This window comes from Schistocerca piceifrons, chromosome X (assembly GCF_021461385.2).
Source record: "Schistocerca piceifrons isolate TAMUIC-IGC-003096 chromosome X, iqSchPice1.1, whole genome shotgun sequence".
Classification (NCBI taxonomy): domain Eukaryota; kingdom Metazoa; phylum Arthropoda; class Insecta; order Orthoptera; family Acrididae; genus Schistocerca; species Schistocerca piceifrons.
In genome coordinates, this window is record NC_060149.1 from 736,312,819 (window position 1) to 736,338,132 (window position 25,314).

General features: G+C 43.5%; 1 protein-coding gene across 1 annotated transcript in view; it reads left to right on the forward strand.

Moving 5' to 3' along the window:
• Positions 1-25,314, forward strand: part of LOC124722682 (putative ammonium transporter 3) — a 234,576-nt gene that overhangs the window by 111,042 nt on the left and 98,220 nt on the right. Inside the window, exons 5-6 of the mRNA XM_047247825.1 lie at positions 7,867-8,045; positions 18,872-19,003. Of these exons, the coding sequence (XP_047103781.1) occupies positions 7,867-8,045; positions 18,872-19,003 (311 nt within the window). The remainder of the gene's footprint in view (positions 1-7,866; positions 8,046-18,871; positions 19,004-25,314) is intronic.

Below are 25,314 nucleotides of genomic sequence, written 5' to 3' on the forward strand. Positions count from 1 at the left end.
AACATTTGCGGCACGCAACGGAGGTGCGCCCAGTTGTTTGTACGTGTCGTGATTGAGCAATGAAACTGCAGCTCCGGTATCGAGCTGGAATGGTATGACCTTGCCATTAAAGTCCAAATCTACAAAAAGTTTATTGTCCTGCTGACGACAAGAGCGACTGTCTCGTGCAATTTGAACTGATACAGGCACAGCATCTCTTGCTAATTGACGTGATTTCAGGCGACGTCGACGCACAGTTTTTGTGGGACGAACACAGTCACTGTTAGAGAAAGTGGCACTGGACGAAGCGGAATTAACTACATGAATGTCCATGGGCGAATGTCCACGAGCCTGAGTGTCCTTGGTTCGATTCTGGCGCGAAGCAAAGGGCCTGGAATGATTGTGATTGTCTGATCTGAGCTTTTTCTGGCAAACACTTTGAACATGTCCTTTTTTATTGCAGAAAAAGCAATTAGCTTGGCATGACGGGCAATGTTCACGCGAATGTCTAGTAGCACACCGCGGGCATGATTTCACTGCATCTGTGTGCTGGCGTGGCACACCTGGTTTAGAGCGCGGCGGCAGCTGCGTCGAAGTGCGCGAGGGCAGGTTACCGGGCCGCGTAGCGCGTCCAGCGGGCCGGTTAATGTTACACACTGCTGGCGAAATTTCAAAAGATTCCTGAGCACAGTCAAGTGTGTCTTGTCTATCCAATATGTCTATCACTTGTTGAAGGGAGGGATTAACTAGTTTCAAAATTTGCTCCCGTATGCGAACATCAGAAACGTTCTGTGCAATTGCATCACGTACCATTGTATCTGAATAAGAAAGGCCACAGTCACATTCAAAGGCACAGTTCCTTGTAAGGCCTTGCAAAGTTGCTACCCACTCCCTATTAGTTTGACCGGCCGTACGTTTTGTACGAAAAAACGTATACCGTTTGGCAACTACATTGACTGTTTCTTTGAAATAGGCGTCCAATGCCGACAAAATTTCATCGTAGGACAGAGTTGCTACGTCGCGTCGGGGAAACAATTTCACTATCACACGGTAGGTGGACACACCAACACAAGAAAGCAAAAACGGCTGCCGCTCATTACCTTGAATTCTGTAGGCGGCTAGATGAAATCCAAACTGTCGGGACCATTCAGTCCAAGATTCTTGCGCTGGATCGTAGTGCCTAAAAGGCGGTGCAACTGCGAGTTGTGGCTGCGGTAGCGGTGAAGCGGCGGCTGCCGCATCGGTTTGAATGGCACGTTGACCCTGGACGAGCTGTCCAAGGGCATCCAATAACGCCTGCGTCTGCTGATTCTGCAAGCGATAAAATTCGGACAGTACATCTGGAGATTGTGGCGAAGCCATGACACAAGTAAATGTAAGCAATCAGAGCAAAGCAAGTAGAAAGAACACGATCCTTTAATCCTTGTCGACAATCTGTTGTGGCGTAACAAACTAGCTACGCCACACTGAGAAGGGAGCCGAAAGGCACGCGTACACACACGCCGACTGGCGTCAAGTCTGGAACAGGATACGTTATGACTGCTATAAAGAAAATACGTAGCTTTGGAATATACTTAACTTTTAATCACTCCTTGTGATACATCTCTCTTGACTATACAAATGAGACTCGTAAGATACATGCACTGTTACAATTGGCGCCTTGCTAGGTCGTAGCCATGGACTTAGCAGAAGGCTATTCTAACTGTCTCTCGGCAAATGAGAGGAAGGCTTCGTCCGAATTGTCGCTAGCAATGTCGTCCATACAACTGGGGCGAGTTCTAGTCCGTATCTCGAGACCTGCCTTGTGGTGGCGCTCGGTCTGCGATCACACAGTGGCGACACGCGGGTCCGACATGTACTAAATGGACCGCGGCCGATTTAAGCTACCACCTAGCAAGTGTGGTGTCTGGCTGTGACACCACAACTTTCGTGTAGCACGTCATAAAAAATGAGTGGTACCTTTTGCCTGATGTACTGACAAGTTTCCTGTAAGGTCGGAGTCCTACTTATAGAAGGCTTAACAAATAGGAATGTTAAAACGAGTTTCTCAGCAATGTGTGCACTGGTTTAAAATAATCTGACAGATTTCTACCCCCATTTGCTAATGTGGATGAAATGAGTGTCTACTACCTCATATCAGAAACGAAGCAGGGTCAAAGTAGTGAGCCGGTCGGTGTCCCTGTTAAAAATAAAAAAATAAATAAATAAATAGATTTTAGTTACCATGGAAGTTATTAGCAGTGTTTTGTGGGATGCAAAAGGGATTCTTCTTGTTGATTATCTTTATCCACTGACGGAGATAAAAAAAATTTGTTATGATGACGACGAGCGAAACGTCGCCAATGTGAATGACTGGTGGCCAATGCTAAATAGAAACATACAAATCTCTTCTTTGCCTATACAGCAGGTTTGTCAGTGAAGTCGATAAGGAGCTGGCTGCATGATCTGGGTCTACAACGACTAAAATAAATAGAAGTCGTTGGTAAAAAAATAATTTATTGTATTTAACTTAAGGTACAGGAGTCTTCATAGTCAGGAGGAATATAATTACAAACAGGGAGCTATAGAGGCATCGCATAGGCCATATTTTAACTAAGCGCCTTGTTAGAGGTTGTTTTCTATCAGCTGAAGGCTATACTACATTCCTACTTGACGTCCCGAGCAATAGTGGCCGAGCGCATTCTAGAGACATGTTGCAAGCCGCGGAGCGGCGCTAGTCTCGACTCGAGGGTCCAGCGATACAAGTACGTACCGCGGACGATAACTGCAACCCCTAACAAGTGTGGTATCGAACGTTGAGACCACAAAATAGATTTGCTTATGTGAATTATATGGACGTGTGGTGTCAGAAAGAGCAGACAATACGTGAAATCTGCAGCTGTGATACATTACATGTAAATTTAAGGTGGAGAAGTGGGGAAAGGAAACGGAAGGGAAGGGATTACTGTCAGCTGCATCGGGACATTACACGGAATCGGCAGCAACTAGCGACAATGTTTACCAGACCGGCATTCGAACCTGGAATCTCCCGCTAACCTGGCAGGTGTATTAACCACTGCCACCCACGACGCAGTGTTACTGCAACTGCGTGGACTACCTCGGCACACCTCACGGCCTACCCACGTTCCCACCGAGCTGAACTAATAGAAGTGTGCGGATAGGTGGCGTCCCGTGTTAATGTGGGTTGGCCGTGGGAGGTGGCCATATAGTCCGCGCAGGTGCGACAACACTGTGTCCCGTGTGGCGCTGGGTTAACGTACCTGTCAAGTAAGCCGGAGATCCCGGGTTTGAATCCCAATCCGGTGTATATTGTCGCTCGTCGCCGTTGATTACGAGTAATGTCTCTGTGCACCACCTTCAAGTGACATATAACGTATCATAGCTGCGGATTCCATTGGTGTCTGTTTTTTTTCGGACATGTCCGAAAGAACAGACACCATACATTCATACAACTGATTCGTCTAAATGCACAATGGATCCACCTTCTTCAGTGCGGTGCGCGCAGTTGAGAAAAGACTATCCCGGGCGGTGCAGTGGTTAACAACCTGTCTAATAACCGGGAGATTCCGGGTACGAATCTCTCTCCGGTACACATTTTCGTTAGTCTCCGCTGATTCCGTGAAATGCCCTGACGGAGCCATTCCGTTTTCTTTCCTTTCCTTGCCTCTCTCCCCCCCCCCCCCCCCCTTCACTTTCAATAAATATTTAGCTTCGTGTACCTGTAATTGATTTAATTAGGCTGAACTGTTTGTGATTTCGTTTGAGACCGTGGACACCAAAATTAATGCCTTGCTGGAAATTTCATTTCATGACATCTTATGCTTTCGCAACAAATGTTCCGCCTTTGCAGGTTCCTTTTATGATGACCAACTGCTCATCTGTGATTCGACAATTATTGACTTTTATTCAGAATATCTGGCTGCACATTCTTCCTATCTCCGCAAATGTCACTCACGATAGAATATCACAACTACGTATACCATACTTCCGTTAGTTGTATTATCTCTGATCTACGTGTTTTCGTATTTAACTGTTTTTAGATTGTGTTCGGAGATGGAGACAGGTAACTATCCCTGAGATAGCCTACAAGGGTGAGAGAAATCATACCAAGGCAAGCAAGTGTATCAGGCCAACTATGTCACGTGGATTGGTTCAAATGGCTCTGAGCGCTATTGGACTTAACATCTAAGGTCATCAGTCCCCTAGAACTTAGAACTACTTAAACCTAACTAACCCAAGGACAACACACACATCTATGCCCGAGGCAGGATTCGAACCTGCGACCGTAGTGGTCGCGCGGTTCCAGACTGAAGGACCTAGAACCGCTCGGCCAACCCGGCCGGCCACGTGGATTGGATCAAAAAAAGAGCTCACCTCCCTGATTCACAAATTAACACGAGGAGCAGTAGCCTAATGAGCAATTTAGTCACTTCATGCTCTTCTGTTGGTGAAATGCGTGCGGCCACAAAACAATTATTGAATATCTGTAAAAAAAAATTCTGAGATAATTTTTCGTGCTCCTGTCACCAGAGCCGTTCGCCATGTGACAGTCTGGTGTGTAATAGAACATAACTGGTAGCAACCAGTTTTGCTCACATCAGAACACATCCGATACTGTTGATAAACGTATCGCTAGGGTCTCATACAGCTGAGAAAAAAGCTAAAATGGTTCTTTAAATAGACTACGACCACATCGTTCTACTATCTTTCTCCACCTGACTTGACTCTTTCGTGGTTGATAGGATACATATGTCTCGCTAAAGTAATACGAACTTTTGAGCGGTGAGGCGTCTTTATTTCAAATCTCTGTAAGTCCATCTTAACACCGGATGGTTGAGGAAATTCGGCTGTTCAGTATAAAACGTCAAATAAAAAACATCTTCAGGCGTTTATATTTCAAATTTTATTCTACTTGTGCGACCATTTTCGACGTTTCACCAAGCGATCTTCAGGCGACCTGACCTACGAGTAGGAAGACAGTCTCCAATTGATAAATGAAGGAATTGCGTTTTCAAAAAACCAGTCTACGAATGCAAGTTACTGAATGCTGGTCCTTATTTCGATTGCACATGAGACTGGATTCTTCCTACACGTCGGGCAGGGGGCCTGAAGAAGGCACAGTGAAACGCCGAAACTGGTCGCATAAGTAAAGTAAAATTTGAAATACTGACCCCGAAAGGTGTTTTTGTTTTGACGTTTTATATTTCATATCTGTCTAGCGTTAGTACGTAGTGAGATGCTTTCGGAAATTGTACAAAAGTACCAAGGACTATTTAGTGGATACATAGAAGGCTGTGAGCGATCAAATGGAACGGATTGTGCTTATAGTGTGTCTGCCTCACTAAAATCAGATCAAATAGCTGTCTTTTCCATTACAGGAATGTCTGAAGTAACTAATTGTGTTTTCTTATATACCACAGACATTGTTTGGAAACATTACTACACATCTCAGTAATGCTGCTGATGTGTACATAATTTTGTATGTAGTGGGGCATATTTCCCAGAAAACTTCATAGAATGTACAAGGCATTGGTGTGCCGTAGGTCAAAGCCATCTTCAAATGTTATGTTGAAAACGCTATAGTTCATGTTTTTCATAGTCAGGAGAATAAATGTGTTTTGTTGTTGATTTGTTGCACTTTTTCCATAAACGCCATCCTTATAAAACCATCTTTAAATTAAATATTTAACTCTGAAAATCCTAGGTGCACATGAAAACATGGATGCAGTTAGATTCCGGGGTCACATGCGTCCCACTTAGACGTTATTCAAAATTAATCAGCTTATTTTTTTGTCGAAGTGTATTACTTATCACGAAGGAAGACAGGTTTCGACATGTATTTTTCAAAAATATGCGAAATAAAGTTTAACCGTGAAAGGGTTAACAGTGCTCCGTCTAAACACTTCGATATCGAGGAGACGTTAAAGTATGCCCCTTCTTCTTTCTGTCATTCCGTCCTTCGCCCCTCCCGTCCATTTTTCTTTGTCTTAGATCTTCTTCATTCCATATACAAATAACTACAATACCTTAAAAGATATAAGACTACTCATCAGTATGATTTTATATGGGAAAAAAATCGTTTCGAAAATCGAAACACATGATGAGTGTTCCTAAAACCCGTGTTAAAGGCTACACAGAAGTGTATGGTCCAGAAAAATAATCGTGGCGATTTCCATATTTCCGATACATGATCAATAGTCATAAAATTTGTACATATTTCATAAAGATGACTATGTTATACGACACGCAGGGTCATTCTTGTGTAAGCCGGGGTATGGTGTTTCCCTCTCATTTTATGACTGTTGATCACGTAGCGTCATTACAAAATTACTACAAACTGTATGGATTGTATGTTTACAGCTACGGAACAGCTGACAATTTTTGGAACCGTTACATATACCGTTCTCACGATAATATCTGTTATACTATTGCAAGTAATGAGTTTTTGATCCAACTTCCACTCATGAAAACTGGAGAATTTTGTATATGACGTCAACCTGCGAAATTACCATATATTATTCATATTTTTAGCGCTACGCTGTACTTTGATGCTCTATCATTTGACTCTCACGTACGATCTGTCTTTTATTCTGTTATTTACATTTGTTAGCACTACTCTGTACTGTGATGTTTTTATCAAGTGACTCTCACATATGACCTGTCTTTTAGATATGGCACGTTGCCAGTTAGATATATAAGGTAGCCTCCCTGTCTTGTAGTTTTCAACTTCATACCCCTGTTACTTTTATGGTTTTAAAATTAGTTGACCTGAGGCACAAGCTTCTTGAATTGTATTCATGAATTAATGCCAGTTACGAAGGATCGGCTTCTTACAAACGGTGTGTTGCCAGTTTAAGACGTAATACAGATCTCTGCCTTGTAATTTTAACTTTGTGTCATGATTATCGTTATATTTTACAACCCACTTGGACACAGAGCAGCATTGTTGAGAATTATACTCTACAATTCTTTCGACAGGTCTATAACATGGCTTGTTCGTGGTGACGTTTTCAGCTACGCACTGTTATTGTTTTGGTTCTTATGAATGCATGTTGCTGCAAGACTACAGCTAACGATGATTTCCAATGCTTATTACCGCCTTTTCCTATTCTGAACGGTATGTCACCTGATAAGCATTAATTTAGTTTATACTACAGTGTTCAATGGCTTTGTCAAATGTTCACTTTTACTTCTAGAATTAGCTCCCCATTATTTTTGCTCAGGTGTTGTATAGTGCTTTTGTATTCTTCCTGATTTTACATAATTTTCTTAGGCTAGGTTTCCTACATGTGTTACTGAACTGAAGATGGTTGCAAATAGTAACCGGAACTGGTTATTGAACGTTAACTGTGATAGGAAAATTGCGATCTAGGAATTAAAAGTTTTTTCTTAAAAAATTATTTTACACTTTAACATCTCATCTGTATTGAAGTAGAAATGTGTGGAGCACTGCTTCGTATTGGTCACAGATGGTGGAAGGAATAGGTTACTGCCTTATTGAAAGGAACATTCCAGCCCTCACTCGACACGATTTCGGGAAGCCGGGAAAATCTAAGCCAGGAACACTAGAAAGAAATTTGAAGCTTGTACCTCCTGAATACATGCCTATTGTCTTCCAGTCTCCCTTATCTGCGAACATCCCGTGTTAATAGCCAGCACTAAGGAACCAATTTGCATGTTATTACCATAAAATTATGGTAACTAATTTTATTTTGTCTCAGCAGCTTATACAGAGCTCGTGTTCGTACTTCATAGATACTGGTGAAGTCGCAAATATAGTCAGAGTAAAGGTCATTCGAGTACCTCGCTATACAGGCAAGCCCAGTAATTTTTCTAAACTACCTCTAAAGGCTCGAATACAATTAAGACATTTTCTTTCTGTTCCAGCACATTCGGCTTAAGCGGATCAAAATGGCAGTATTCGGCGAGAGCTGCTGTCATCACAATCCTGTCATCATTTGGTGGAGGCTTAACAGGCCTTATGTTCTCCCTACTGTCCAACCGCGGCCAGCTGCATATGATGGAGCTCATAAACAGTATACTTGGTGCCCTTGTGTCTATCACAGGTATTGACATAGTTATTTAAATATGTGAAATACTGGACGAAAAAAATGCAACAATATGAAGCAATAATCGATATAGTGGAACGGATGGTATAAATAACTAATAGCGCTTTTAAGTAAATTTTAAGGTTTTGAAGTAATTGCGACCAAATTTCTGTCATAAACAGTGTTTCCTAAAGCTATTACTAGTCTTCTACGTATTACAACGTTGAATGAAAGACATGTTTGAGATATTTCTAATGACATGTCTGACAGGCTGTTTTGCTGGAAACCCACAGTCCATTACTACTCACTGACGTGAGAGACAGACGGAACATTAATTCATTTTTATATGTATTCTACATTACAGCCTTTTAGGACCTACCTAGCATTTTACAGTTGAGTCACAGTGACTCTGTTCCCTGATTGACAAACTAAAGTCGCCACAGCGAGAACAAAACTACTCAAGCTATTAATAGCATTGACGAAATTGCTCAAAATGTTTCGCAGCACGTGTATATCTGCAAACGATTTTGAACTCATATTCAAGAGTAGCAGGGAATGAAAGTATAAGCCTTATGAACCAAAGAATAACTTAAGCAGTGGAAGGTCCAGGATGGAATAACAACAATATGAAAAGAATTGATTGCTACTCACCATATATGGGAGGCATTGAGCCGCAGACAGGCACAGTGCTGGGAGAGGCCATGTGTGTGTGAGCTTTGTCAATGTGTGTGTGTGTCTTCTGTTTGCGAAGAAGGAGTTTCTGTAGGAAAGCTTAGTAGTCTTTTTCACTGTGCCGGTCTACGGCTCAACGCCTCCTCTATGTGGTGAATAGCAACCCATATTTTCCGTATTGCTGTCAAGGAATAACTTAACTGCCAAAAAGTAACCAAACAATAACTAGCATAAAATACAGCCTGCCCGGTTAGCCGTGCAGTCTAACGCACGGCTTTCCGGGCGGAAAGGAGCGCCTGGTCCCCGGCACGAATCCGCCCGGCGGACTTGGGTCGAGGTCCGGTGAGCCGGCCAGTCTGTGGATGGTTTTTAGGCGGTTTTCCATCTGCCTCGGCGAATGCGGGCTGGTTCCCCATATTCCGCCTCAGCTACACTATGTCGGCGATTGCTGCGCAAACAAGTTCTCCACATACTCGTACACCACCATCACTCTACCACGCAAACATAGGGGTTACACTCGTCTGGTGTGAGACGTTCCCTGGGAGGGGCGGGGGGGGGGGGGGGTGTCCACTGAGGGCCGAACCGCACAATAACCCTGGGTTCGGTGTGGGGAGGCGGAGGGTTGGAGGGTTGAAAGTGGACTGCGGTAGTCGTCGTGGGGTTGTGGACCACTGCGGCTGCGACGGGGACGGAGCCTCTCCGTCGTTTCTAGGAGCCCGGTTAACATACAATACGGTACATACAATACAATTATAAAATACACATCTTTGCGTATATGTGAAACCAAAATCTGCTCCTTGGCAACATTCACTTCCGTGTTGCACCATCCTGCGCATTTTAACACTGTTGAGTTCTCTTTGTGAGACTGACTAGAAATTCATGGAGACGTTACACTTCAAGCCTGCGCCATACTTCGACACCAGCTGTCCTGAAGTTATCCAGTGTGTGAGGAGGTTTCATGCGACAACATATTGCCAGTTCTAACAGGTTACACTTCGAGCCTGTGCCATTCTTCGACAGCACCCTCAACCGAGTTCCTGCCAGCAGATAGCGAAGGCCATTCCATTCGATCGATTCCTCCCTCCTAAAGGAAGATGTTCACAAGGTAGGTGCCGTGTTCTCATGCATTATCGGTTTGAAAGATTAATCCACAGCGAAATGTTGTCTACAGAGCGGGACTATTGCTTAGGAGGTCCTGCTACACTACTAGCCAATAAAATTGCTGCACCAAGAAGAAATGCAGATGATAAACGGGTACTCATTGGACAAATATATTATACTAGAACTGGCATGTGATTACATTTTCACGCAATTTGGGTGCATAGATCCTGAGAAATCAGTACCCATAACAACAACCTCTGGCCGTAAAACAGCCTTGATAGCTTGGGCATTGAGTCGAACAGGTACAGCTGCCCATGCAGCTTCAACACAATACCACAGTTCATCAAGAGTAGTGACTGGCGTATTGTGACGAGCCAGTTGCTCGGCTACCACTGACCAGACGTTTTCAATTCGTGAGAGATCTGGAGGATGTGCTGGCCAGGGCAGCAGTCGAACTTTTTCTGTATTCAGAAAGGCCCGTACAGGACCTGCAACATGCGGTCGTGCATTATCCTGCTGAAATGTAGGGTTTCGCAGGGATCGAATGAAGGGTAGAGCCACGGGTCGTAACACATCTGAAATGTAACGTCCACTGTTCAAAGTGCCGCCAATGCGAACAAGAGGTGACCGACGCGTGTAACCAATGGCACCCCATAATATCACGCCGGGTGATACGCCAGTATGGCGATGACGAATACACGCTTCCAATGTGCGGTCACTGCGATGTCGCCAAACACGGATGCGACCATCGTGATGATGTAAACAGAACCTGGATTCATCCGAAAAAATGACGTTTTGCCATTCGTGCACCCAGGTTCGTCGCTGAGTACACCATCACAGGCGCTCCTGTCTGTGACTGCAGCGTCAAGGGTAACCGCAGCCATGGTCTCCGAGCTGATAGTCCAAGCTGTTGCAAACGTCGCCGAACTGTTCGTGCAGATGGTTGTTGTCTTGCAAACGTCCCCATCTATTGACTCAGGGATCGAGACGTGGCTGCACGATCCGTTACAGCCGTGCGGATAAGATGCCTGTCATCTCGACTGCTAGTGATACGAGGCCGTTGAGATCCAGCACAGCGTTCCGTATTACCCTCTTGAACCCACCGATTCCATATTCTGCTAACAGTCATTGGATCTCGACCAACACGAGCAGCAATGTCGCGATACGATAAACCGCAATCGCGATAGGCTACAAACCGACCTTTATCAAAGTCGGAAACGTGATGGTACGCATTTCTCCTCCTTACCCGAGGCATCACAACAACGTTTCACCAGGCAACGCCGGTCAACTGCTGTTTGTGTACGAGAAATCGGTTGGAAACTTTCCTCGAGTCAGCACGTTGTAGGTGTCGCCACCGGCGCCAACCTTTTGTGAATGTTCTGAAAAGCTAATCATTTGCATACCACAGCATCTTCTTCCTGTCGGTTAAATTTCGCGTCTGTAGCACGTCATCTTCGTGGTGTAGCAATTTTAATGGCCAGTAGTGTATAATGTCTCACAACCCTCAGAATACTCTCGATAACGATGAGAGTGGTCCAACACCCGTACATGATACTGTCCCAAGACATGACTGAACCACCTCCCGACTGATCCATGCATACGTGAGCCGTGCATTGGCATCTGGACGCCTTCGCACTCTTCTACGGCGATCGTCAGAGCTCAGAAAATACTGCACTCGACGGTGTAAATAACTCACTTAGAGACCGAAGTGTATTGATCGCGTGGAGATAGTTGCTTACCGCATGGGCCGGCATAGTCCTCCCACATACCTCCGGAAAGGCAGCGAGTTATGCTACTACATTCTCCTCGAGTTACCTAAGAGCAATGATCTGTACGTAGCGGCTTCCATTGGTAGTTTTGACCGTGGAAAAATACTTCAAGGCACGTGTTCAGTGTTTTGTCTCACGACAGTGGATGCATGTCTGAATGACGTCACTGTGATTATATACGCCAATTCGGCGGGCATCTTGCACTGCTGACGACCCTTCGTGCCGTAAAATGACAATGCACGTAACTTCTAAGCTTGAAATTATCCTTCGAGGCATGCTTGTGAAGAGTGTTCACAAGCCGCATCGTCCCATTCGCGACTGTGTACACAGCGCTGAAATGGACTGAGAATGTAGATTTACTTGTTCTTCCCTTACGCAAGTGGATGTACTGCCGATCTGCTACGGTCAAAAGAGTAACGAGAACCAGATTTGCACTCAAAAAAACACAAACTGTGCATTTCGTGATGGTGATAAAAACTTTTTGCGTAGTTTATTTACATCCTTCAGTATTCTTTTGATAATCACGTTCCACTACTGTCTTCAGCTATTGTAAAAAGTTGTCACTACTGGATGTCTGGGAATATTTTTTTTACGAGCGTAATTCGACTCACACTCACAAAGAAACCGCGCTTACTCGTCATCATCGATTTCGTCGAAATTTAACTATTGTGTAGGACTTGGCCAGAAATGAAAGTGATGAAGTGGGAGCTCCAGTGGCGAAGTGTTTAGAAAAAAAAAATTGCATTTTTGGGCTTGGGTCGGCCGGGGCATGATCCATTAACAGTAGAGTCGTTTCCACAATGCGGCTGACGCAACAGAAAGAGAGCAGAACGATAATCCGAGGGTCATGGAGTCTAGTCCCTATGCGGAAACTTTTTAATTGTAAATTTTTGCGTTACTTACACTGAAAATATATTGTATTTATTAATATTTTCATGTAAGACGTGGAAAGGAAAAGCCTAGAAAAATTTGGGATGGAATATAAATTTTCAAGAAAGGATCGTACTTCCACCATCCAAGAGAACTCTGCGAATCAATTTCGAGGAAAGGATTGTAAGCCGTACACGAAAAGTTCGTATAGATCCTTTTAATATTCGACAGCTGATGATTTACGCGTCCTGCTGTTATATTCATCGTGACACAGGTGAAGCAGTAATTTTCGTGGCATCTTGCACATGTTAAAAATTACATGTTAGAATTACATAGTTGTTTTGAAGTTTCTATGGAAGAACAAACTTGTTTTACATTCATCGAACGACCTCTCTCATCGCACAGTTTGCAGCAAATCGCACGTAACGTTGCTCGACGGTCAAAATAAAAGTATTGGATTACAGGGTCATATACGCTTTAATTACAGTTGCTTCTTGGAAAGCTATATGCAGAGTCTTCGTGGACATTGTAAGTACAAGCCCTTCTTCGAAATTTATTCGCTATCCTAAATTTTCCTTTGCTTTTCCTACTCATGCCTGCTGTGTAAATATTAATAAATACAATATACTGAGCATTTAGGTTTATTTCCATTGTAAGTAAGGTAAAATTGATAATAAACTGGAATTGTCCTTATAGGGATTTGACCCCACGACCCTCAGAGTACTGTTCTGCAAGCTTTCCGCTGCACCATCCACTGGCTGGAAACTATCCCCACATAAATGACACATGCTGCGCTGAACCCGCTCCAAAAAAGATATGTTTTTTCTAACTGCTTGGCTATCTGGAACTCCCACCTCTGTCACTTACTTTTCTGGCCAAGTTCTGCATACACCATTAATTTGGACGAGTAGGCGCGGTCTCCTTTTCAGGTGCACTTCTGTCAGCAGCTCCATATTACGGCTCAAGTAGCACTACAGAATAAGTTTTGTTTCAAAAGATAATACGGCTCCTAATCCTTCCGTTTCATCTGCAATATTGTCCAGTGTCAAACTGATTGATAATCAAAATCTCTATATCTGATGTTCCATGGTTGACACAGTAGTCGTCGTCCACAGAGCCAACGTTCTAGTACAGAGGGTATTCGCAGACAGTGTTCCCATGAGTCTCCTATTCCGCAGGCACAGTCGATTGTTTCTGTTCTTCCTAGTCGGTGCAACTACGAAGAAGGCGGCACTGAGTCCGCTGAGAGAGTGTCAGCCCTCTTGAACTGTCTAAATTCGCAAATCAGCCTTTGTTCACTGCTCGTTGTCGGTTCACGTTCCTTTCTCAGCATCTGGATGACCCATATTTTGGCAAATAATTTGAATTTGACTCCGTACTTGTTATCTGTTTATGTTCTTTATTCTTGTATAATGCTAGACTTGATATTAGTCTGTCCTCTTCACCTATAATAGATCATCTTTGTACCATATTTGTTGATACATGCCGGCCGCTGGTGGCCGAGCGGTTCTGGCGCTACAGTCTGGAACCGCGCGACCGCTACGGTCGCAGGTTCGAATCCTGCCTCGGGCATGGATGTGTGTGATGTCCTTAAGTTAGTTAGGTTTAAGTAGTTCTAAGTTCTAGGGGACTAATGACCTCAGCAGTTGAGTCCCATAGTGCTCAGAGCCATTTGAACCATTTTTTTGTTGATACATATTGCTTTCAATTGGTCAACGCTGACGGTAAAGTTAATTAGCTGCCTTAAGCGATACAGACGCGATTTGTGGCATGTCTGGAAACTGGGAAGCCCAAATTATTGAAAGTCTCAGACTCCGCCAGGTAAAAGAATTCGGAGCGCCGTGTGTTTAGGTGTTGTTTGGAACGAAGCACCAGGAACGTGCTGAATAAATAACATGACTTTTGCCGTTACAACTTGAAATTGCTTTTGACACTACGTAAGCAACATCAAGTTTCGTTGTCGCACAAGACTCCCGTATCTTTTGTTACAAGAGGACGCGCGTTCAGTGATCACTTGATTTCTGTAGAGTCTTATACCAGACAAATGACAAACGTAATGCAGTACTATTTTAGCTTCGCCGGCAGTGGTAGCCGAGCGGTTCTAGGCGCTTCAGTCCGGAACCGCGTGACTGCTACGGTCGCAGGTTCGAATCCTGGCTCTGACATGGATGTGTGTGTTGTCCTTAGGTTAGTTAGGTTTAAGTAGTTCTAAGTTCTAGGGGACTGATGACCTCAGATGTTAAGTCCCATAGTGCTCAGAGCCTTTTTGAGCTTCATTGCCAGTCTATATTAGTATGAACTACGTGCATATCTAATAGCAACTGTTATTTCTGGTAAGTTGAAAAGTCAGAATCATTCCCTTCTTTCAGTATAATCTTGCGCCTGTATTTGAACATGATTCCCCTCGATCAATTCTTACCCAGAATGTATTCACTGGACAGTAGACAGTTTCTACCTTGCCTTACCCAATGAAGCAAGCAACCAGCAATGTATCAGAACATGTGACCTTGAATACGGGACTAGTGTCTTATACAGTCATGTAGAAATTGTACGGGAACTAGGAGCTACACATTAACTATTTCTCTAACTTTCTTTTTTTTTGTATGCGTCACAAAGTTATTTTACTAGGGTAGTTCAGTATGTAAATCAACACATTTTTTCTCGGCCAATTTCAGTTGAAAAAGTGTGAATTTGTTGTGGGACATCATAGAATATTCCCGCTTTAGCCGCTATAGTTTCACGAAAGTCCGATAGGTGGCGGTGCCATATGTAACCAAAATGGCTTCTGTAGCGAGGGGCTTTCCAAGCAGAGAGTTGTTATTGGGTTTCTTTTGGTGATAAACCAGAGCATAGCAGGTATTCATAGGCAATAGCAGAATGTCTACGGAGACCTGACAGTGAAGAAAAGCACTATGAGTTATTGGGCGAGGCGTCTGTTATCATCGCAGCAAGATCGTGCATACCTGTCCTATCTCCCTCGCATCGGTCTGCCGCACGCAGCGATGACTCCTGCTGTGTTAGAACGTGAGGACAATCTCGTTCGAGGGAATCGACAGACCACAATCAAACACTTCACTGCTCAACTGGATGTCTCTGCTGATAGTGCTGCCACACTCGTCCACCAGTTGGGGTACTCAAAGGTGTGTACCTGTAACACCCCACCCGTCACTTATCTGGTTTTGGTGTGTGTTCACCCCAGGTAATTGACTAACAGATCAACAGAGAGTGCAAAACTGCCGCAATGTCGGATAACGCAAAGAAAGTAATAAGGCCCTGTGACTCCTGATTGAACTACGGTGGCAGTGTTGACATTAATTGATTCAGAATTGAACCCTTTTAATTAAAAGGGGTGCACATTGATGTTATATTCGGCTATTGAACACCAGATGCAAATGTTGAACATAAAATTAATTAAGAAAGTGACTTGGGATTTCAACTACTTGATTGAAAACAGATGCAGTCGATTAGCACAGATTTATTTTTAACTCACGACCTTAAATCATCACATTACATGACTCTCCTAAAAGGCAGTGGTAATAAATTGCGTTTGCGTGGAGTAAAGCCCGATAACTCAAAAGTAATTCCTGTCGACTGACCCAGGCGTAATGCGAAGTGCGAGAAGAATTCTACACTACACGGCCCTTGAAACCCTCGTGGAAACTTTGCCGACGTGATCCAACAAATTAATCAGTGGCCGGAGAGGGCGCAATATCACCGAATAGTATGAGGGTGGAGCAGCATCGTTGTGCAGACGTTGGCCGACCTCGAGGTGCTGCAAGGCTGCGCTTGTCTATTCACTCCTAGCTATCTTGCTCAGTACATAGCTGAACCAAAACTTCCTATGCCCAAGCTCAATCGTTCCATTTGCTAGGTCCTAAACTGCAGAGATGCTCACTCTTTCCCAGGCAAGCTGAGTAAAGAACGCCACGTCCACACTCCAGGCAAGCTGGGAACGGAAGACCATATGGAGACCTCTCACAGTCCGCTCTTCGCCTCGGTTTCCCCTCCAGCAAAATCACTTACGCCAATTGCAGCACAAGTCGCGTTAATTATGCATCACTTCCCAGCGCCGACCAATGCCTGCTCTGTGAAGTGAACAAATTCCCACAAAATTTCCCTTCCTCTCAACTTCTGCTATTTAGCTCCTCCCAGGCCACCCATCAAGATTAGCATCCGCACCAACACCAAATTTTCCGGAATTCTGACTCCCAGGAGAGTACTTCAAATTCCTTGGTCCTACGTTCCCATCGGAGGCCGGCGTATTTCATTCTGTCACTCTTCACCTGATTTACTTCAGACTCTGTGGGCCGTGAATTCAGCGTGAAGTTGCTATAGTCACTAACACGCATATTTTGACATCTCTTGACCGCTCCACCGTAGCTTTGCGCGGCTTTCTCGCATGTTTCACTGAAAACGGGATGCCGGACATTTATCAACAGGCATACAAGTTCTCCATCTGCTTCCCAGTACACCAGCATGGGGTCAACCACCGACTCACTGTCACTCATCTTAAGGCAGCTGGAGGCCGCATCCCGTTACCGCTTTCTCAGAGCTTGAGCCGCCCTAAGCTGCCTATTGTCGCTTCCCTTCGCCGCTCCCCCGCCGGCCGGCCACAGTCACTCTGTATACTTCCCTGGGATAGACTAGTCTCCAGTAAATAGACGCGTTTAAACAAATTTTTTCATGTCGTTGAATTACTTTAAAACCATTACCCGACATTAGTTATTCCAATACGACCATACTATACCCTCTACAAGATGCATTGTGCCTTGTCAGTCATTTTTGTTCAGCCCTACTGTTCGCTCAACGTGAGTTAGCTGATCTTTAATGACTTTATGTAAGGGGCATAGTTCTTGACATCTTACATACCCCCTGCGTTCCACGCCACTTAGCAGATGACCGTAAAGAGCAACGAAGGACCATCTGTGCGAAAATGTTGTGCGTTGCTAGGCTGATCGTCACATTTTTTTGTCGAACATCGCCACAGGCAATGAAACATCGCTTCATCACTTCGAACTCGGAAGGAAACAGCGATTCATGGAGTGTCGCCACACCACCTCTCGTCCAAAGGGAAAGTTCAAAGCCACATCCTCAGTTGGTAAAGTCAAGGGGACGATCTTCTGAGGCTTTAAAGGGGCTTTTCTGTTTGACGTCCACCCTCATTGCGCAACTATCGGCCCTGAAGTATATTGTGCTACCCTCAGGAAATTGAAGAAACCACATCAGCGTGTTCGCCACCACAAAGATGCAAACGAACTTCTCCTTCATCGTGACAACACAAGGCCTCACACAAGTTTGCGCACCCGATAGGAACTCATAAAACTTCTGTGGACTTTTCTTCTACATCCACTCTACAGCCCGGCTCTCGCATGTTTCGACGTCTATTTGGCCCAATGAGCGATGCACTCCGCGGGAAGTAGTACGTGGATGATAGAGTGGTGGATAACAGCACTACTCAACACTCAATAACCTTCAAAATTATCACAAAAATTATAACAAAAAATCAAGACTGATGAGGTGTTAGGTGTTTCCAAAAGCCGAATAGCTGTATGAAGGTGCTTTATTCGCAACTATCGGTTTCACGTCAGTATAGGCTCGTCTTCAGATTTATCTGCCAAGAATACAAATCGCTGTGTATTCTTGACTGATAACCTGAAGATACGTCATACAGACATGAGACCTGTCGTTTCGAATAAAACACCTTTACACAACTACGCGGCTTTTCTAAACACGTCAGCATTATTGACTTTTTTGTTATAATTTTCATGATGTTTTGAATGTTTATTGAGTGTTGACTGTTGTTGTTATTTAGTGACTCTCAACTGTGGTTACCCCCTCCAAATGTTGTTTGATAGAGAGGTTATTTATGCAGCAAGACGATGGCTGTGACGGTGACCAATGGAGTGGTACCACATGGCCCTCCCAGTGAGGTGGCGTAAGGCCGTCACATTGAACGTAGATAGTGTTAAAAACAGGACTTTGTAGACAAAAGAGTGAGGAATAATATGGTGTACTGGAAACTGGAATAAAACGAACCTGCTTTCATAAAAAAAGTGTTGCATTACTTGCTGGGTGTTTCTCGTACTAATACAAAGTTTTGCAAGATTATTCGGCACTGTTCTGATGATTCGTTCATAATGTTTTCTAAGATGTTCCTAACTAAACAAAAAGATTGGTACGCAACATAAATTTCCAATTTGTCACCACAACGAGGCTGACAAACACAAATAGAACTCTTCGTCGTTTTTTCCATGTTTCTTCTCTCCTGCGCCGAAAACATTTCTTATTTTAACATTAATGTTACATCTTGTGGGAGGTAATTCCCGCCTTAACTTGTAAATAAAATATAAAAGTAGTATAAAAGTATATGAGACAATGTTATTTGTAAGTTAGTTTGTATCGAACTAATATCTTCTTCATTATCTGTTGCAGCTGGTTGTTTTCTGTATCGTGCGTGGGAAGCCATAGTCATTGGTCTTATTGGAGGTCTGATTGTATGCTGCTCTATGCCGTTGTTCGACAAGCTGAAAATTGATGATCCAGTCGGTGCAACTTCTGTTCACGGTAAGACTGCGAAAATTCTCTTCAGAACAACCAGAAACGTTTTAACCACATCTGAAGTTAGGAAAATTGGATCATATTCTATGTAGGCTACATGCATTGAAGAATGCTTCATTGTGTGTTATTGTGTAGAGTCACAGCAAAGCAGGGGTGCTAGCAAATTTTAATGTCAAAAGGGGAAAAAATTTTCCTCATAGACGTGATTTAGAGATTTTGATGACATTGTTATCTACCCGATAATTTTCTCCTACTAGTTTCTGCAGTGCACTTTTACCTGATCAGCGCTATTAACGTAAACAAGATAATAGCATAATTATAGAAAAAACAGTTTTCACGTTACTAGATTTTACGTTTTCCCACCATTTCCGTTATTTCTATTGGTACCGCCCAAGAGCCACCATGCGATAGTTTGTAGTGGTGGCAAACCGAGGGGATAAAGTATTTTTAATATTTTGAAAGACAAAAGATGACTTGTAAGTAGCAATAATAAAGTTTTAGGTTCCAGGAGGGGGGGGGGGGGGGGGAGAGCAGGCACAGCACCCCATTGCCCCTCGGTATTGGCTTCCGTGATACCATAGCAAACCCTTCTTTCTCAATTAGCTGTTTCCCTGCGTGGAAAATTCCATATGGATAATATTTCCCATACTGCGCTTCTGAAGCACTATCATAAACTTAAACATAAATTTTCAAATCTATTTATGTGTAAACAGCATCATGGTCCCACTGACACACAACCTCTAGGATATCACATAACATAAAACTGTACACTTTGGTACAGAATTGAAATCATTTTAGTTTCGAAAGTAAGTATATGCAACATTTTTAGGGGCACTTTCAAAATGTTTCCGCAACGTTTCGTAACCCGACTCTACTCCAAACTGCAATATATTATCGAAAACAACATTTACATTCATTTATCCTCTTAAAGGCAAATCATATAATGCACAAAACGATACACAAGAAACAATTTATTTCATCCTACCGCGATTCGTTTGTGCTAATTTCGCAAGATACTTGTTGACGAGTTCTTCTGTACTCTTGCTGTGCTTTGTTACAATATTAATAAAATTACTTCACTTTTCAACTTCATCTTTACGCCATTCGTAATTCATATGTATTGTTGCGTATTTGTGAAACTATCTGAAACTGATGAATGGACGGCTCATGAACGGGCCATGATGACTGTCATGTGTTATATATCGCCGGAAAAGCATACACAATTTCTGAAGTGCACCTTTAATTGCATAGAATAAAGTACCCATGGATATAATGACAGCCAGTCTAATCGAAATGTTCTGATTACGCCCTCTATGTCATTCTTGAAATGATAAGTATTGCACATTCAATACAACCTTACAGTTTGGATAATCGTCATACTCCCTTACTTCAACGTAACTTCCGACATCGGAAACGCCTACTAGGAGACTACCATCCTTTTCATCAAAGCTTTTGAAGCCAGCAGAGATAATGACTAGGCCTAAATTTGTTCCGTCACTACAGTTGCAAGGGTTTTTAATAAAGGTATTTGAGTTTGGCTCGCGCTTTCCTTGTGGTATTCCATCGAAAGTAGTACATTTTTCTATTCTCTCACTTTCATTTCCTGTTTTTCGTTCGTTTATGAAGTAAAAAATGCTTAAGAATATCGGCCATTATTTTCATTCTTCTTACTATCCTTTCAGACCTCACAATTCGCGAAATTCGAAATAAACCACATTCTTGTACCACTACTCACTTACAATTTACTGTTGACTATGAAAAATTGAGAGATAACGTCATTAACTGCCGACAGCACTCTCACATCATACCGACCAGTTGAGTTTCTTAAAAGTGCGTAACAGGAACTTTTAGGTTCATATGTGGTGCATGTTTGAAGTAGTGGCTATGAAATTCATTAAATGACCACTAGTGTACAACATTTACTCAATGAATGGCTATCACTGGTAGATCCCGTATGTTGGCAATAGTTCCAAAGACGACGACTCCTACTTCTGCCTGCAAGCACCGTTCAGCGACCACACAGGATCAACGAACACCTCCTCAGCCCACCCGGAATGGAAATATCTTAGACCTTGCAGCTACGGACAGCTCTGACGTTATCGACGATGTCAGTATAGAGACAGGTATTAGTGACCACCATGTTCAAAAATGGTTCAAATGGCTCTGAGCACTATGGGACTCAACTGCTGTGGTCATAAGTCCCCTAGAACTTAGAACTACTTAAACCTAACTAACCTAAGGACAGCACACAACACCCAGCCATCACGAGGCAGAGAAAATCCCTGACCCCGCCGGGAATCGAACCCGGGAACCCGGGCGTGGGAAGCGAGAACGCTACCGCACGACCACGAGATGCGGGCTGACCACCATGTCATAGCGACTATGATTACTGAAGTTAATTCGAGTAAATCAATCAAGAAGGCTAGCGGATTATTTCTGCTAGAAAGAGCAGATAGGCTGTTATTAGCTTCCCGCCTATACAATGAATTGACATCATTTAGTTCCAGTTTGATGGACAGGGAAAAATTATGGGCGATTTTCAACAGATTGTACATCATGCTGTGGAGTAGTATGTGTCAACGAAATTCGGGAAACGCCAAAGAAGCAACGGCTGTTGCTCTCTCGGTTCAAAAGGGAACGCACAAATGACGACGGGAAAAAATTAAAAGAAATTCGAACGTCTGTAAAAAGATCTATGCACGAAGCATACATGAGCTATCACTCTCATACCCTAGTGAAAGTTCTTGCCGAGAACCCGAGGAAACTCTGGTCCTACGTAAAATCGCTAAACGGGTCTAAGGCTTCAGTTCACTCACTAATCAAAATTTGTTCAAATGGCTCTGAGCACTATGGGACTTAACATCTGAGATCATCAGTCCCCTAGAACATAGAACTACTTAAACCTAACTAACCTAAGGACATCACACACTTCTATGCCCGAGGCAGGATTCGAACCTGCGACGGTATCGGTCGCGCGGTTCCAGACTGAAGCGCCTAGAACCGCTCGGTCACAACGGCCGGCCACTCACTGATCGATCACAACGGTGTGGCAGTAGAAGTCAGGAAAAGGAAAGCTGAAGTTTTAAATTTCGCATATAAAAAATCATTCTTTCAGGAGAACCGTACAGACGTAACATCGTCTGACTGTCCCGCAGACTCCCGTATGGAGACATAACAGGCATTCCTGGCGCTGAGGAACTGAAAGAGTTGAAAACAAATAAGTCGGCCAGGCCCGGATGGAATCCCACTTCGGTTTTACAGAGTTTACTCTTCGGCATTGGCTCCTTACTTAGCTTGCATTTATCTCCCGGCGAAAGTTCTAAGCGTCTGGAAAACAGAGCAGGTGTCTCCTGTATATAAGAGACTTAAGAGAACAGACCCGCAAAATTACAGATCAGTATCCCTAACATCGGTTTGCTGCACAATGCTTGAACATATTCTCCATTCGAATATAATAAACTTCCTCGAGATGGAAAAGCTTTGGTCCACAAATCAGCAAATATTTCGAAAGCATCACTCGTGAAAAGCTAGGATTGCCTTTTTTTTTTTTTTTTTTTTTTTACACGATATCCCGCGAACCTTATATGGAGGGCAACAGGGGGATTTCATATTCCTAGATTTACGGAAAGCATTTGACACAGTGCCCCACTGCACTCTGTTAACGAAGATCCGAGCATATGGAACTGGTTACCAGATACGTGAATGGCTTGAAATTCCTTAAGTAATACACCCTGTATATTTTCCTGGACGGCGAGTGTTCATCAGAAACAAGGATAGCGCCAAGAGCGCCCCAGAAAAGTGTGATTGGACCACTCTTGTCTCTATATGACTAAATGATGTGACGGATACGACGAACATTAATCTGCGACTGTTTGTTGGTGATGCTGTAGTGTACCAGAAAGTGTCGTTGTTCTGTGACTTTAGAAGGATACAGAATGGCTCAGGAAGAATTTTCATTTGGTGATACACAGAAAGCTTAGCAGTCTATACTACACTGGCACCCGTACAAGATCCAGACTGTGCAGTAACTGAAACTTCATGATCTCCAACAACGTTCTCAATTTGCTCTTCGGTTTCTGTCGCAGACCAAAGTTAATGACATGTGACTGGGCAGTGTTGTATAGGGTCATGAGGCAAATTTTACACTACAGGGTGTAATGAATAAACTGAACTGTCGAATTCTGGGTACTGTTAAATTGTATGCTGTGCACGAAGAGCCATTACACTCCCGTTAGTATGTGATGTGGATGCAGAAGCACATTTATTCTCGGTCCGTTCTTCTTTAACAACAATACACCCATAGAGCCTGTCAGGTGTATCGTGACGTTTGCACGTTATCAAGATCTCCTTGTGAAGCATATGATTCCTGCTTTTAAAGAGCGCCACTATGTGAAAACCACTGTTTTCATGCAAGATGGAGCAACACCTTATGTTGCTCGCCCAGTGAAAGATCTGCTTAATACAACCTTCCACGAACGTTTATCTCCGGAGGCTTACCAGAATCATGATCTTCAAGATCACATGATTTGAATCCATGTGACCTTAGGCTCTGTGGATATCTAAAAGAATGCGTTTACCAGGAACATGTTCGTTCTCTAACTCAGGCCACTGTATAGGAACACGTTGCTCATATTCCACCGGGACTGCTGCAGGCAACTATTGATCACGTGTTTAATGGATGCAGCATATCATCTCTGGTGCTCATACAGAACAAACTGTGTAAGCGACGGTTAATAATTAAATCAACATTATGCCTTTCTCACTTGTTAGGCCTTTTCTGGTCATATTCCAGTTCTACTCCATTCATTACATATGGAATCATTTCTATACGTCATTTTTACATTCACAGCGCCAGATTTGCATCTAGTGGCCCAAATGGTAAGTCTTTTTTCCAGAGTAAATCGGTTCTGCATTAACGCATAGGCATATCTACCAAGTTTCGCTGCCATACGATAGTTACAGCCCACACCGGATATCAGTGAGTAGCTGCACATTTAATTATAATCTTCTGGTAGTACAGTGACAACGCGCGCGTCTGGCTATAGATTTAATATAACAGGGATAGGCAGATTGCAAGTTCAACAGAGCAGTGATCAAATAGGCCTTGTTGCAGCACCTCTAAATATACATTGCTTCGCACAACAGTATTTTCCTGTGAGGTGGTAGCACACAATGAGGAAATACTTTTAGAGTACCAGAGATTATGCATTTGAAGTGTTTTGCGGGACGTAATATTCTCTGTGATTCTCTCAGAATCAAGTCATGATGCAACAATACCATTCTGCTAGAGAAAGAAGCTTTAGGATCCAGACCTGTGTGTACCGATATCACAATGAGGGAAAAAGAATTAACCACCCCTCCTGTAGCATATCACAAAATTCACACTCACTGAACGACTACGTGCGTTGGATCTTCTCTTAACCTTTCGTAGGTGAATTACACTGTACCATTTATTCATCCTAAAAATGGTTCAAATGGCTCTGAGCACTATGGGACTTAACTGCTGAGGTCATCAGTCTCCTAGAACTTAGAACTACTTAAACCTAGCTAACCTAAGGACATCACACACATCCATGCCCGAGGCAGCATTCGAACCTGCGACCGTAGCGGTCACGCGGTTCCGGACTGTAGCGCCTAGAACCGCTCGGCCACTCCGGCCGGCTATTCATCCTACTCTAGGTCGGACTGGGTGGTTACTAATAGGTATTATACAGTTGCTACTGTTTCAACCAAAAGCGTAATAGAACACTGATTGCCTTTTAGCCTATTTATGTTTAGTAGTTACACTTACCTGAATCCAGGTATCTGTAGCAGTCATCCATCCTCTGCAGTTCGTTCTAGCCTTCCAGCTTTGGTTTCTTCTTATAAGCAGCCACAGGATCTACAACAATGCACAGTAAAGTGACACATACTGCAAAACCCCTATCTATATGCAACGTTTTCGATTATTGTGATCCCACACAGGAATCAATGACTGACTGGCGAAGTGTTCTGATAGCTCCTTAGAGAAGTATACCCCTACCTAATCCAAGTTTGCACACACTTACGTGATGTTATCTCCTTCCTGTATTGCGGTGTTCAAATGATTAAAATGGCTCTTAGCACTATGGGACTTAACATCTGAGGTCATCAGTCCCCTAGACTTAGAACTACTTATACCTAACTAACCTAAGGACAACACACACATCCATGCCCGAGGCAAGATTCGAACCTGCGACCGTAGCAGCAGCGCGGTTCCGAACTGAAGCGCGTAGAACCGCTCGGCCACAGCGGGAGGAGTGTGGCATTATATGTCTACGCACAGGTCATTTAATTCG